General features: G+C 31.5%; 1 protein-coding gene across 1 annotated transcript in view; it reads left to right on the plus strand.

Annotated features, from left to right (window-relative positions):
• The window catches only part of Smp_180960 (putative anion exchange protein), a gene marked incomplete at both ends in the record, with an annotated part of 49,715 nt that overhangs the window by 19,661 nt on the left and 13,717 nt on the right, over positions 1-16,337 (plus strand). The window contains 2 exons of the mRNA XM_018796147.1: positions 1,634-1,811; positions 8,322-8,684. Coding sequence (XP_018650389.1) covers positions 1,634-1,811; positions 8,322-8,684 — 541 coding nt within the window. The remainder of the gene's footprint in view (positions 1-1,633; positions 1,812-8,321; positions 8,685-16,337) is intronic.

The raw sequence follows: 16,337 nt of genomic DNA on the forward strand, positions 1-16,337 counted from the left end.
TATACTGTATTGTCATAAATTCATGAATTCAAAACACTTGTTTTCTCAGTTATTGATAACAAAATAGTCTAGTATTTTCAATAAATTTCCATTAGAACAGTTTTGGATTGTATTATAAGTTACCTAAAATAAATCATTATGCTGCTTTCAATAGTCTGGAAGTAAAATTATCTCTAATTCACTTTGATATTCATTTGTATAGTAACACTGACAATGCTATTCATATTTAATTCAAGCTTTGCGTCGAAGGGGTGAAAATCATTTTGATGTATAATCATATCAGAATGTGTTAACAAGTCTAATTATGTGAACCATTCTCATAAAATATACTATTTAAATATGAGCTGAAAATGTGCTTATAATTGCATTTAGAGAAACATTTATTGCATAACAAAAAAGATGACATTTATGTGAATCATTTTATCATTTACTAGAACAACAGATTACTGTGTATTTGCAAACAAACTTAATATCACTAATAGGTAATTGCATGTCATAGTACTTTTAGTATTAGAAAAGGTATATATTTACTGTTGATTTTAGTTCTCTCAACTAATTTCAAGCTGTATTGTTTAGAGCCTGGTTTCTTTAATTTAATATGAACATTTAGTTATCATATAGGTTGTGTTTACCAATTAAGTCCAATATTTAATACTAATCAGTAACAACATACTACAATATTTTATATATGTTGAAATAAAACTGGATTCCACTTCTAGCCCCTATCCATCTTTGCTTATAATGCTTGTGAAATAAGGCTATATCGAGGCAATAAGCGCAGTACGCACATATGACAATTAGAGACTGACCAGTTGCAGTTATAAAACATCAATGAGAAAATTCGAACAAACAATACTATGTGAATGTAAACTTCACCCCACTGCACAAGCAAGTGGCTATCAAGACTCAGTAGCTGGGTAGATAACGCGACGGCGTTTGAAGCGAACGGTACTGAGTTCAAGTCCCAGAGTGAACATCAATTCTGAGATGCAAGTACATTCAGCTGACGGGTTAAAAATAGAATGAAACACGCATCCTGGATTCCACTGCTAGCCACTATCCATCTTTGCTTACAATGTTGAAATAAATGTTTAAATTTGACACTGATGTTTCTGTTAAACCAAAAGGGGGTTTGTGGAGATTTCAGTATTTTCATAGTTGAAATCATGAGTCGATTGAAGCTAGACCATCATGGAAAACCTGGAAGCACTGGACGACCGTTTCGTCCTATTATGGGACTCCTCAGCAGCGCGCATACACGATTATGCACTCACGAGATTCGAACCCAGGACCTACCAGTGTGATCTATAATCATATGCTCACTAGTGACTGACTTCAAGAGATGTTTCCTTGAGCTCTAGTGGGAAGCAGTGCTTATATATATATATATCGCCAGAGACTGTGCAACAAGCCAAAAACTACAAACTATTATAAAAAAAAGACTGATGATATTTTTTAAACGTTCTGTGATGCAACTTAGTTTTCCTTTAATAATTGCTTCAGCAGTTGAAAGTATGATTCGATGTAAGCTAGATCACTACTAAAAACCTTGAAACTTTGTATTTTATTCCACTAATTTTTACACTTCTTTAAATTCATATTCTGCTTGTTTTAAATTCACCTTTTAATATAGACATTTCGATTATGCGTTTACGACTCACTTTCAGTTGATGATATTATAAAAGGAATTGATAATTTTATGCAAGATTCATTTGTTATGCCACTTTCACGTCATTATAATGCTAATGCTCTAGCTGGAATGACACGTCAAATTGAAGCATATAGAAAAGAAACAGTCTGTGAAAGAGATGGTGATCGCCGACCAAAAGGTATGATTAATTTATAATGATATTTTTATAATATTTTAACACTATTCATGAACCTAATTAATATTTAATGTTGTCTGAATAACTGATGTGTAATTCATTATTATGAAGCTTTATAAGATGAGTCAACAGTAATTAGTACGTAATTAGCGTACGTGTTTATTTAGTGTATTTGAAATAATAATTAACTTGCATGATCAATTTTCTTTTCACTTAATGGAAAGGCTAATTTGAAAGTAATATCCGATTTTAAGTTAATTTATATCACAAACTGACTTAAGCTACATTACCATTCGCAATCAAGAAACATTGAACAGTTGTTTTACATTTGTTTTGGATCCATCACATGTGTTGACCCACAGGTTTGTTTGGTCTCCTGGCGAACTCTGCTCAGTGATCTAAAAGTAATGTCTTTTCTTTGAAAACTGATGGTTTTACATTTGATCTCTGGCAGTGTTACCAATTCGTACTGACGTGGAGTCCAAAACTAAGATGAAGTATCTGTTCAGTGATCTATGATCTTGATTAGTCATCTAGCTAAAGTCATTGTGGTATGTAAGCTATCTTCAGAGATAATCTTCGGACTATTTAAATGTGTATGTGGTTTAGTGATAAAGCCTGCAGCAATATTAACAAAGGATTATCTGTAATTGAAATTCCCACAGTTGGTCATAAACATGATCATGTTTGAATTGTAAATCATTACTAAAGCGGAAAGTGAAAATTTTATTTGTCTAGCAGGATGTTTGAAATGAATAAGTTAAAGACCGTTTTAATTTCATATGTTTGCCTGGGATTTTTCAGCACCTAAAATATGTAGCCTACCATTTTCTGGATACAAACTATTATACTAAACTGGAAAAAGTGAGTTTAGTTCTGCGAGACTGTTGAGGTGTGTCGTTTCACAAATATTGTTAAGTCGTGGCTTTCATTTATAAAATTTTCTCACCACAAATTAAATGCTTTCAGCTATAAACAATCTTCTTGTTAGTAGTTGGGAATACACATCGATACACCTTATGGATGTATTACTCTACGAGTTATATATATCATTAACTTGCAAAGAATAATCTCATGACAATTGTTTTTTAGGATGTCAGTAGACTCAAAGAGATGTCTACTTTTCTTACCACGTTCATTCGAAAAACTAAAATTCTGATGTCACATCTCTGAAATAATTTTTATCGTCTACTCAAGTCAAATAAAATTCAGTCTTATGAGAAGTAAGATTTACTGACAGCTTCGGAACAATCGTATTGGAAATATTTATTATAATTCTTTTGTAGACAGTCAACTAAAAAGAAACGAAGCCATGTTCTGAATATAATTTACTAACTCTGTTGAGATTATCACTGACTGTTCTCAAGGAACTCTTAGATTCTAGATTTAAGCTCACTTTTAGTAGTCTATTTTTTATCATCAAACCATATATTCTAGTGCAATTCATGACTAAGTGACAATAGCTCGAGGTGTGGCCCCCTAAGAAAACCACCTGCTTCAGTTTGGGCACCTGGGTAGTATCACAGCCCTCACACAAATCAAATGAGATTTGTGAGGCGCATATTTATCTGGTGCTTAATTGTACCAATATGTATGTGCTTAAATAAATAAGTGACAACAGCATATGAAAATTATTCTGTGTATATATCGAGGCAATACGCACAGTATGCACATATGGCAATTAGAGACTGACCAGTTACAGTCCTAACATATCGATGAGAAGATTCAAACAAACAATACTAAGTGAATTTAATCTTCACCCCATCGCACAAGCGAGTGGCTATCAGGACTCATAGGTCGAGTGGATAACTCGGTGGCGTCTGAAGCGAAAGTTACTGGGTTCGAGTCCTTGAGTGAACACCAACTCTGAGATGCAGGTACATCCAGCTGAAGAGTCTCAAATAGGACGAAACGCGCGTCACGGATTTCACTGCTAGCCACTATCCATCTTTGCTTACAATGCTTGTGAATTAAGACTTTTTCGAGGCAATACGCACAGTATGCACATATGGCAATTAGAGACTGACCAGTTGCAGTCCTAACACATCGATGGGAAGATTCAAACAAACAATACTAAATGAATTTATTCTGTGTATAGTTAGCTATACTTCGAAATCTAAACAGTGATCATAAACTACAATAGGAAATATCAACAAGCATTGGAAACAAGTTCAAAGTGATCATGAGTCTTTCTGAAATAAAAAAAAGAAGTGTCAAAACAAAGGTATAATTTTCAATGACAGTCATAGCTAATTTGAATTTCTTTGAATTTTAGTTTCAATGTCACTTGAATGCAAAATCCGGCTGAAATTAGAAATAAAAAAAATTTAAAAAAATCTAAAAATGGAATTTTCATTTGTAGTAAAGTGATAGTTAGCGTTTCTTTAGCGAGTGGGTTGGAGAATGCTGGTCTACGACCTATGCTCCATTGGGAGTAACAGGCGTAAGTAAGTAAAGTGAAAGTATATATATCAACAAAAAAGATGTTAGAGAGAATGAACAATTTTAGAAAATCATTTTTTATGAATATCAATATTCATGAAACTTTATCGTCAAATAATCGAACACCAAAAAAAAACGAAACTTATTTTTATACACAACTCAAAGTTTCAGTTAAGAATAATAATGATGGTCTAGCTTCAATTGACTCATGATTTCAACAGTGAAAATACTAAATTCTCCACAAAACCCCCCTCTGATCTAAGAATAATAAGTCAATATTTACATGTTCCTTTACTTCGATATGTTATTCTTACTATAGTGCAAGTAGAATATGAACAAGTTTAAGAGTAGACTACATTAAAACATGTTCATAAAGTCATTAACTTTTAGTTTGGATGTTTTAAAGAGATACAAACTTTTTGTTTGTTGATTACCAAATTAATCGTAATATCCAGTTGAGTCATTTAACTTTTTATAGATCTCCTTATTCTGAAGATTGTGTCATTCAGTTTCTTCTTGTATTTTACTTTCATTTGTTTTCTCATGATTCTCCACTTTTAAAGTTTTATATCTTTCCTTTTTTTTATTAACTTTCTTTTCTTTTTCTCCCATCACTGACTTTTGCTTACTGTTATGTAACTTGTCTCCAAATAGATCGATAAATACTTTGCGAGTTACATAAAAAAAATTAACATTTGATATATACTGGAATGTCACATCTATTGTTTATTCTGAACAGTTTTACTCCTTGTTAATTGATTAGTTTTTTTTTTCTACTCAAATGTTTACTATTACTATATCAACGTTATAATGTATCAAAGCATAAAACTTTATTCCTACATTGAACAATGCCGTTAAATTTTCAATACTGTAATATTTTTACAGTATATTTATATATGTTAAATGAGATCAGCAAATGTGAATACAAGAAACATAATATATTTATATTCAAATTAATATTATTTTGTTTGAATCTTCCCATTGATCTTTTTAGGACTGCAACTAATCAGTCTATAATTGGCATATGTGCATACTGTGCGTATTGCCTCTATATAGCCATCTTTGCTTACCATAATATATTTATGTTATGGATTATTTTCAGCCACTTACAGCCTCAGAACGATAAATGTATTGCTTTTGAAATATATATATATATATATACTTTATGTCAAGCTGACAGAAAAGTATTAGTGAAGATTGAAAACTGTGTTATGATTAGTTAACATTAAACTAACAAATATAGAAGAATTCGAAGGTTCTTCAAATCTTGATGTTAAGGTCTGTAGTTGATCATTTTCTTTTGCCATACTTACATTCTGTCTGAATTGCCTTGGTAAATAACATCAGTTCGAAAGCATTTTAAGTAGAGTTAAATAATGGCTAGTAATAGAATCCCTGTTGTATACATTAGCGACTAACTGAACTTAGTAGTTAAGTGAATAATGCCTTAGGCGTTTGGAGCAAAAGAGCCTAGGCTTTATTTCCGATTTAAACATCAGAACTGAGATTCCAGTACATCCAATTCACGAGTTTCATTAGGAAGAAATAAGTGTTTTGGATTCTATCGTTAGCCACTATTCAACTCTGTCTAAAATTACAGAAATTGTTCATTTCAGTGATTATTAACAAATTCACTGTATTAAAATTTTAAAAGAAAAAATTAATGGAAGCACAATGACAGGTTTATAGCCAAGAAAAATTAAAGTCTGGAGGTACATGGCATCAACCATAAAAGAGAATAATTTGTAAGGTTGGTTGAAACAAACTCAAAGAAAAAACAGAGGAAGAATATCATGAATATCATGAATGACGAAAGAAACTACATTATTATAGATTTAATTTTGTTGCCCGTTAAATATGATTTACTTTGGACTATTTTATTCTCTTTATAACTTTTTTTCCTCTTCTCGTTATCTAATCTTTATTCACTTAACCTCACTGAGCAGTCTTTTGTGCTAAATATTGTTCTATGTGTGACATTGATTGTTCATATCAGAAACCTATTGTGTTTTTTATCCTTCTGACATTTTGTTTCTAGGATAATACTCATATACTTAACAAATAAACGATAGGGAACATTAAAATTTCTTGAGATTAGTTCATATTTTATGCTTTATTACCGATTTATTTCTTTTTCATCTCCGATGTTGATCAAAGTATATCTGTAAACATAATCTAAATTCTTTAAATTTTTCTTTAACAAACGATACTACTATATTTAGTCTGTAATCAGTTGAAGAAATTTGAGAGTCGAACGAATGTCACGTAGTGAGATTTTATGATGTACTGTGTGAATTTCTGATTGTTCACGGTAAAGGAACAGAATGTTTAATTGACAGATGCTATCCAATTATATGATGTAGATAAGAAATAGAAACTGATGGAACCTAATTATGGACTTAAGGTACCTCTTCCCACCCAGTTGAAATGGTGACATAAAATAAGACAGCTGTTCAGTAGATTAGGTTTTTTTTCCGCTGACACATAAAATATCAAACAAGAAGATAAATATAACTGGACATTAGTTAATAAATAAACGATTGGGAAATTGGGCGACTATAGGCCGTTCTCTGTTCAATGCAATTCATACCTGACTATCAAGCTTAATTCTAACTTAATCTTATCGGTGGATTAGTATTCGTCGCCTACAAATGATTACTTTGCTGTCGTAATATTTATAAAACAATGAGAGTAGAAATTAATGAATCCTAGCAGCAGCAGTATCTAACTAATTATTGTGTGAAATTTGTATGTCATAAATAAACTTACCAATTGAAAGAAATTTTCTTTTTTTTCTAGCTCTTGTATTTTTCTTTTCCTTTTCATCACATCCATTTGTTTTTAGATAAACGAAGAATGTGATAATGATTAACTGATTTATTAGTATGTTATTTGGAAATTTCACATATGTTTACCTCGTTTGCATCTTCCATGTAGTTCTATGCATCCTATATACATATATATTGACTGTATTCATCGTTCATTATCTCTATTCGATAATTTACTTATCACCTTAGTGTAACCTTTTACTCGGTTTTACCCTCATATTCCCGTATATATACACACATATTTTTCGGATTTTCAAATTTCTTTCAAATGTAGAAAACATATTCGAAAAAAGACAATAAACCTATATGTACAATTACCAATACTGGTTTATTTGTTTGTTGTTTTTCGTCTTGATTACATGAAATAAATTTCTTGTTATGATCAACAATGCATTCTCCATGTTTTGAAATAACCCAAGGGAAGTATTCAGAAACATCAGAATAAATGTGTTTATATGTTATAAATGTGTGTACAATTTCCTCATTTCCTCAAAAAAAGTACATTCAGGTTGAGTTAAACTGATTGATTATTGATAGAAGTGGTATTAAAATAAATTAGATGGAGTTCAACCAGACAGGGATCGTTGATGATATTTCATCACAATAAAAATTAATCATAGATTAAATGTTGGATATGTGAAAAATTTGATTTGAAAACCAGTAGTCTAAATGTTATGTACTTGATAGAAAGTGCAAAAGTCCTGGTTTCCGGAATTTCCAGGTCTATATGTTCATAAAACTAGGATAAAATAGTTATCCAGTCCCATCCGATCAGATTCAATGATTACACAATTGGTGCTGATCTATGACAAATGGCATCTAATTTTGTGCCGTTAGAATTCCTGGTGAGCGGCCTATGCTCCTCGATGAGGGGTAACAGGCGTAAGTAAGTATGTAAGTAGAATTCCTACTTATTTCGCTATTATTACTTAATTAGATAGAACAAAATATTATTATTATACAGTTAAGTTATAAAATGTTAGTCTAAATAGTCAAGTAGTATTCCAAGTAAAGATTCATTCTTCCTTTGAACTGAATAACTTTTGTTGAAGTACATCAACAAACTGTATATCATCAAAATTAATGGTTATTAGTCAGCTACCATTATGTACATTATGACAACTAGTTTTTCTCAAAACAAAATAACGTTTTCTATTCTTATCGAATTAATCAGTAATATTAATAATTTAATTTCCAGCATGAAACCTAACTTTCTTATACACAGGTTCATTTGCAGTGAGAAAATTGACTGAACAATCACAAAACAATTTAGTCAATGGTTCATATGTTCCATCTTCACTTAATTTAAAACAACAAACTGATAATATCATTAAACCGGATAGTGATAAATTACCTATTCCATCAAATGAAATTGATACACCTAAAATATCTAAACGAAAAATATTTTTACGAGATTTTTGTCCACCATTTATTGAATTATCACGTGGAATTCGACCATGGATAAAAAGAATGCCAGGTGATTATAAAGATGCAATAAGAAAAGAAAATTTCAGTATTGTTTTTGGCAGTGTTCTATTTATCTACTTTGTCAATCTTTCACCGTCTATTACATTTGCTGCATTATTAAGTAAGTTTGACTATTGAATATTCGTAATTCTATTTCATTTATATTGTTTCATAAATAAACTTTTGTCTTAAATCTATTATGTCTTAATAAATAATTTATTTATAAGCAAAGATGGATAGTGGCTAGCAGTGGAATCCAGGACGTGCGTTTCTTCCTGTTTGGGACTCGTCAGCTGGAAGTACCTGCATCTCAGAGTTGATGTTCACTCTGTCACACGAACTCAGTACCTTTCGGTTCAAACGCCATCACATTATCCACTCAATTGCTGAGTCTTGATAGTCACCCCATTGCACAAGCAAGTGGCTGTATCGAGGCACAGTATGCACATATGCCAATTAGAGACTGACCAGTTTCAGTCCTAAACATCAATGGGAAGATTCAAACAAACAATACTAAGTGAATTTATTTATAAGTTTAAATAATGAGGTAATTAATGTAGACAGACGCAAAAAATCCTCATAGCAACATTTCACAAAAGCCTAAAAGTCATAAGATTGTGCGATTAACAAAGGTAAGAGAAAAGGAATAAATCAATAAAACACCCGACCCATCAAGAAAAAGCAGAAGTGTAAATGTATTCGTATTTTTGTAATCAATTTTTCAAATTACCAGTCATTATTCCGAAAAGTCAAAGTAATCAGTCTGAAAAGTTTGTGTTCTCAACATACTATGCTATTTTAAACGTATATTTTTCAAATCTTAACTTTCCAAAAATTTAAAAATTAGTGACTACTTTCCGGAACTCATCTAGATGTTTAAAAGTGAAGGAACAATCAACACACTACTGATTTGAGCCTTTCAAGTCACTTTGTTTCTTTGTGTTGGACAGCTTATTTAATTAATATGCTAATACAGTCTAATCGTTTGATAATTTTCACTCTTTGTTATAGACTTACGTTTTAATAGACATCGCAAAAGAGAGAAACTTCCCTTATATTTGATCTGAGTAAAAGCTTAAGGAAAGTTGCTATATTTTAAAGTTAGAATATTTCATATTGTCTTATTCTGTGAGTTATCCTTTGACGATAAGATCCTTCTATTTATATACTTGTCTTAGCATAAGTTTACTTGGCAATAATTATATGCAGTTTGTAAGGCGTTTATATAGATTTCCAGGTAATAGATTTACATGAAATCGTAGTCGCTGTTAAAGAAACTATCTGTCAATTAGTCTAACATCAAAAAGAAATTCTGCTAGCTGTAATTAGTTTATATGAATAGTCTGAAAACGCGACTACTTCGAAATAAAATTCTAAGGAAACTGATAGCACATCAGGAATAGAATATATTCTGTTGTTCTACTTGAAGGAATTCAGTAGTTCCTTACATCTTTGAAATTCACTTTGAGTATTTTGAAATGAACAATAATAAACAGGCAGACGCTCAACCTGTTGATGCTAATCAGTTTGGGTAGTAAGTTCGGTACTTTCTGTCGATGGTTTGTAACTATCTAACTTGTTTGATGACAGAAGACCACAAATATCAGCTTCGGTTCTGCCTCAGTTTTGTAACCAAAAAATTGGTTCACTTGTTTTTTCAATATTATCTACTTATATTCTATGTTAAAAGTTACCCTAATTTTTTAATGGAATCGATTTCACATGATGTCATTTAATTTGTTACACTAAATTTGCTAACCCAATAACAAAAAAAACATACCTCTCACTTAGCTATAAAATATGAAATTAGGTTAGAGTATATTCACTTAAACCTCATGTCTTACTATCATTGAATAGTTAAATTGATAAAGAAATGCTGGAAAACATCTGTTTTGTTAAAAAGATATCACATTTCTTATTCTGCATCACTAGTTTTTGTATTTCTTACAACCATATAGAGTAATCTGTTTTTTCATTAACAACTTGTGTTTGTTTCATTGTCGAAATTTTGGTTTAATATAAAAAATAGTTTACCTAATGAAGATTCCATAGAACAGTATAAGGGGTTAATGAGATTAGTTTGGATTGTTTGTAAATGAAAAATGAATATAATATAACGTAGATAGTTAGATCATATACTACCATTACATAAAGTAGAAGAATTGTTAGCTCAGTCACTAGTGTAAATGATGCCCCATAGATATTTGAAGAGTTCAAGGCCAACGAATAATTCACAAAAATGACAATAATTTTTTTACTTATAATCATTTGGTCTTCAGTAATAAGGATAGTAGGTTGATGAACCTGTGTTAATCCTGACAGATTTCCTTCCAGTTAAGGTCCAGCTTCTTCTTGAAAATGTTCACTGATGGTGCTGATACCACTTGTTCTGGTAAAGCGTTCCAGTCATTGACCACTCGATGAGAAAAACGGGACCCCACCTTTAGTTTATTAGATCGCGGTTTCAGAACCTTCTTGCTATGACCCCGGAGATTATTAGTGCTGGAGGGAGCAAAAAGATAAGACATATTAACACCCAGATCATAATTAAAGATACGAAATGCCAGTATAAGGTCACCTCGCGTCCTACGATAAGATGACATCTTTTGAACTGGTTGCTTCAAAACATTTGATTTTTCTCTGAAAAATTCCCATTATATTAAAACACAATTAATATGAACGAAGGATATTCTTTTCAAGAATTTCTCATCAGGTTCGACAATTATTAATCCAAATTAATAATCCACAAAAGAAGATTGACCAAGTTTAAGGCAGAGTACATCGTTTAACAAAAGTGTAACATGTAAATCAAGGAGTGTTGTTTGTCATATTAAGTCAAATCGAATCGTTAATGTTGGAGCTGACGGATATGAAGTGTTGAATCAGTTTATAAGTGAAATAAAATCGTATTACAAATGATCAGAATATATATAGTTGATATAGGGTAAGAAAGAGAACAATGGGATTACAAATCAGAAATTACGTAATATGTAGAATAATATGAATTAGGTCAGATATAGCAATTGCTATTCTGATCAAAAAGCCGGAGCTTTGTATCCAAAAGAAATATGTCCAGCCGGTCCTTTTACCGTGAACAACTTCAGGGTCAACTTGTTAATAATCAATTTCATAATATGGTGACATTAATTTTGATTAATATTCATTTTTATATCCTTAACTTATTTTATCTACACATCTTACCGGTCATTATTATTATTATCACATTTGCTAACCTTTTAGAGAATATTTATTCAACATCCACATCTATTTACTATATTTGATCTAATTCATTTTATTCTACATATTACGTAATTTCTGATTTGTAATCCCATTGTTCCATCTCACCCCCATGTCAACTATATATATTCTGATCATTTGTCTTACAATTTTATTTCACTTATAAACTGATTCAAGTTAACACTACATATTAGTCAGCTCCAACACTAACGATTTGATCTGATATTACAAACATTCCTTGATTCATATGTTACAGTTTCTTAAATGATGTACTCTGCCTTAAACTTGGTCAATCTTCCATTGTGGATTATAAATTTGGATATATAGTTGTAGAACCTCATGAGAAATTATTGAAAGCAATATTCTTCCATCATATAATTGTGATTTAATTCTTCATTGAAATGATACGATAATTATTTAACAAAGTAGATTAATCTATCTGACAGGGCAGTTGTTTTTATCAGGAATAATTACTTAAAATATTTTTGAATAAAAACTTCATGCAGCTTGTTATATCGAGTGAGTGCGTGCCCTGTTAATATATGATGTGATAAGACCGCCAATTAGAGAGGAGTGAATTATCGATCGGAGCAGTGGTACACAAAGGCCGTATGACCAGTCTTGAATACTTATCAGTCCTGCTTTCTGCCTAGCCCAGCCAGTTAAGTCCAGAACACCAATAACAGCCTCTGGAACATGAATCAATATTCTCAAACATACTGGACCACATCGTACCATAAAATAGGAAATAACATTTGTACAAGATTTGGCCAAATGTGGCTGTGAATAGGAGTAACAGTTATTAATGGACTAGGGATAACTCATGAATGGTAAATCGTATAGTCTATAATAATAATAATCTAATAATAATAATAGTCTATAAGTCGAAATGAAGCTTATAACAAGAGGAACACGAATATGAATAGTTGAGTTACTTAACAATTATACAATAAGAGATATACATATGACATTGGTCCATAAACAGTCTTCAAAAGTTACCATCCATAAATCGCTTCGGGATATAACACAGCTAACTTTTTAGTCATTTCTGTGTAATTCATCTTGATGTAAGTATTTCGTTAACCCATTTAAGGAAACAATTATATATTATATAATAATATATGTAATATATAATATTCATATATATTGTTATTATATATTGAAATAGATTCAAATATAAATAAAATCCTTAAAAAAAACAACTTTAAAAAAGGAATTATTTATGCCAAAAAAACGAGATTTTCTAAATAAACCTTCATATTGAAATGAATCAGTAAAACATAAAGTACATAAAACACGTGGTTGTTCTAGTTTTGAACATTTCAATACTTTTTATTTACGATATTTCAAATCTTCATTTTGGTACTCCATTATTATTCAACAATTTGGTAAAAGAACTATTTTGATCTATATATGTTTAGCTGTCTTTTGTATTCTATAAACTATGGTTTCTAATCAACACATCAGTTTATGAACTAGTAATTTATGAACTAACTTTTAATAATTCAAAATAAATATTCATTACACTGTAAACATGATGAGAATCCGTTAATAAAAAGATTGAGTAATTAGCTAAATAATTATATACTTGGTTATTTATTCTCTGAAAAATTGGCTTACACTGAATCACGAAACGTTAGATAATCTAATTTTTCTATTCATTGTGATTATTTATTTATTTATTTAAACACATAAATATTGGTACAAGGAAGCACCAGATACATATGCGCCATACAAATCTCATTCGATTTATGTGAGGGCTGTGATACTGACAAGGTGCCCGAACTGAAGCAGGTGGTTTTCTTAGGGGCCCACACCCGGAGCCTTTGACCGAAAGGTCTGATCCACACGGCAATTGAGCATCGTTAGGAGATGCAGTCACATGGTAGCCGGTGACCAACGATTGATTCATACGCCATTTGTTCCCTCAGGATACTGGAGCCCATGTGCACCATTGATTTGGAATCAGTGTTTCCCAACTCCCCTAGGTGAACTTTCCATGTCCACCAACCCGGTTAAAGCGCCGGACATTCGCTTTTCGTCCTCTCAATTTCGTAAACAACACCGGTGCTACGAGACGGCAGTGAGTAGGACTTCCCTGGTAGAGGCTTTATATTCGCGTGGCCATGTGAGAGCATTTCGAGAGGAAGAGCGGACTCTCTCCACTCTTGGCCGTACCAGGGCATTTGGGGGCAAAGTTGATGTTCATTCTGGGGACTCGAACCCAGTACCTTTCGCTTCAAACGCCATTATCCAATCAGCCACTGAGTCCTCATTGTGATATTACAAATATAATAATTTATTTATATACTTTATTGTTAGATATAGTTTATGACTGTTGTGAAATTAAATAACAATCTAGATATAAAGAAACACCTTCATATTCCTTTCATATTTATTGAATAATATCAAGTTTTTGGCTCCATTTTAAAAATGAAAACAATCACTTAATCTATTCTTTTGCTAAATTGTTTTTCTTTATATCATAATAATTCAATAGTGAATTGTCTTGATTTCCACATAGTTGGTTTATAATTAGCCATTTTTTTTCTTTTCAAAATGTTTTGATCATTTCATTTCACTGAATGAATTTCAATGTTTTACGAATAATCCTACAAGTTAATTATTTATATGCTGGATTAGCAGTAAATCACTTCTTTCAAATTTGAAGGACGAACTGTATCATTTATTCACTTTTATAAAATATAGATAAATAGAAAGAAAACCCTATGTTATCTCTTTCCAATAAGTTTACATTCATAATCATAACTATTTATTTTGTTCATTATTTAATACTTGAAAATTATAGATCTGGGGGGGTTTGTGGAGGATTTAGTATTTTCATAGTTGAAATCATGAGTCAATTGAAGCTAGACCATCATGGAAAACCTGGAAGCACTAGATGGCCGTTTCGTCCTATTATGGGACTCCTGAGCAGTGCGTTTCTACGATCCCGCACTCGCGAGATTCGAACCCAGGACCTACCAGTCTCGAGCCAGAGACCTTGAAAATGATTCAAGAATATGATTGAAACCAGCTTGAAATCAATTATTATAAAACCTTCATTACTTAAATTGACATGGAAAATGCTGTAAAATCCAATGTCATTAAGAATGGGCGTAAAAACAAAAATGAGTTCGTTTATGATGAAGATGTTAACTGGGTAGAAGATAGGCAAAGTAAATGATGCTTTGAATAAGTTATGGTCGAAAAAATTTGTCAGGATGAAAGATTAAATAAGTTACCTTTTGTATATGAATACTGTAACCAATAATAAGCATAGTATACCTTAACACTGCTTAGCTATGAATTAAAAAGTTTATGACAATAGACCTTTTTGTTAAACCACATTGTTGTTTCACATAGTAATGTTACTGTTGCAAATTTGATAACACTCTTTGTTGAATAAGATATTGATGTCACTACTATGATCATTTATCAAGCTAACTTATGTCAACGTTAGAAGAAATTAAATCTTTTGACAAGAGTTAATAATGTATCTAATAGAAGATATCAAACACATACAGTGAGAAATAATCAAACATTCACATTGGTTACCAACCAATAAGGAAAATAATGCAGCAACATAGTAACAAAAATCAAACCAATAGGAGATACTACCAAAACAAAGAAATAAACAGTGACTGATTTAAAGTCAACAAGTACCAATCAACATCGACGTGCACAGGACAAGCTGTGAACCACATGTGGAGAAATTCAAACACTTCACTTCCACCTGAAGTTTGTATTGATGATGTCGTTCAGAAGGACGATGAAAGCTCCACGACCAAACCATCCATTCCAGAAAACAAAACTCTATCAAAAACACTGGTTACTTTCCATCAATAATACCTAATTCATATTAGAGCGTTGGAGACAATTTTCATACATGACATAGATTCAAACGAAAACTTTTCTATAATCATTAAGAAATTGATTTACATCATTAAAGGGATTACATTTTAGTTAAAGATTCTAAATTGTAATTCTCTTTTACTGAAATTTTCTAAAAAAAAGTTATAAGAGGCTGGCAATAGCTTAACTTGTTCTGAAAAAACAAAATAAATGAATCTATATTTTAACATGTGACATTGACATTATTTATTTATTTATTTGAACACATAAATATTGGTACAAAGGGGCACCAGATAGATATGCGCCACACAAATCTCATTTGATTTGTGTGAGGGCTGTGATACTGACCAGGTGCCCAAACTGAAGCAGGTGGTTTTCTTAGGGGGCCACACCCGGAGCCTTTGACCGAAAGGTCTGATCCACAAGGCAGTTGAGCATCGTGAGGAGATGCAGTCACATGGTAACCGATGAAAAACGATTGATTATTATTTTAGCAAAAACAATAAGTGATAAATATCGTAACATCCAGGACGGATCATTGTAATCGGTTCAAGATAGGTTATTTCGATGGCGGCCAGTTAAACTGTGTAATTTTTCCACATAATCGAGATTGTTTAGGCCTAATATTTTAGGTTGAGTTTTTTAGTTACTGCTTTTTTTCGTTTTACAGTGGGCAATTAAC

This window comes from Schistosoma mansoni, chromosome 2 (assembly GCF_000237925.1).
Source record: "Schistosoma mansoni strain Puerto Rico chromosome 2, complete genome".
NCBI classification, from domain to species: domain Eukaryota; kingdom Metazoa; phylum Platyhelminthes; class Trematoda; order Strigeidida; family Schistosomatidae; genus Schistosoma; species Schistosoma mansoni.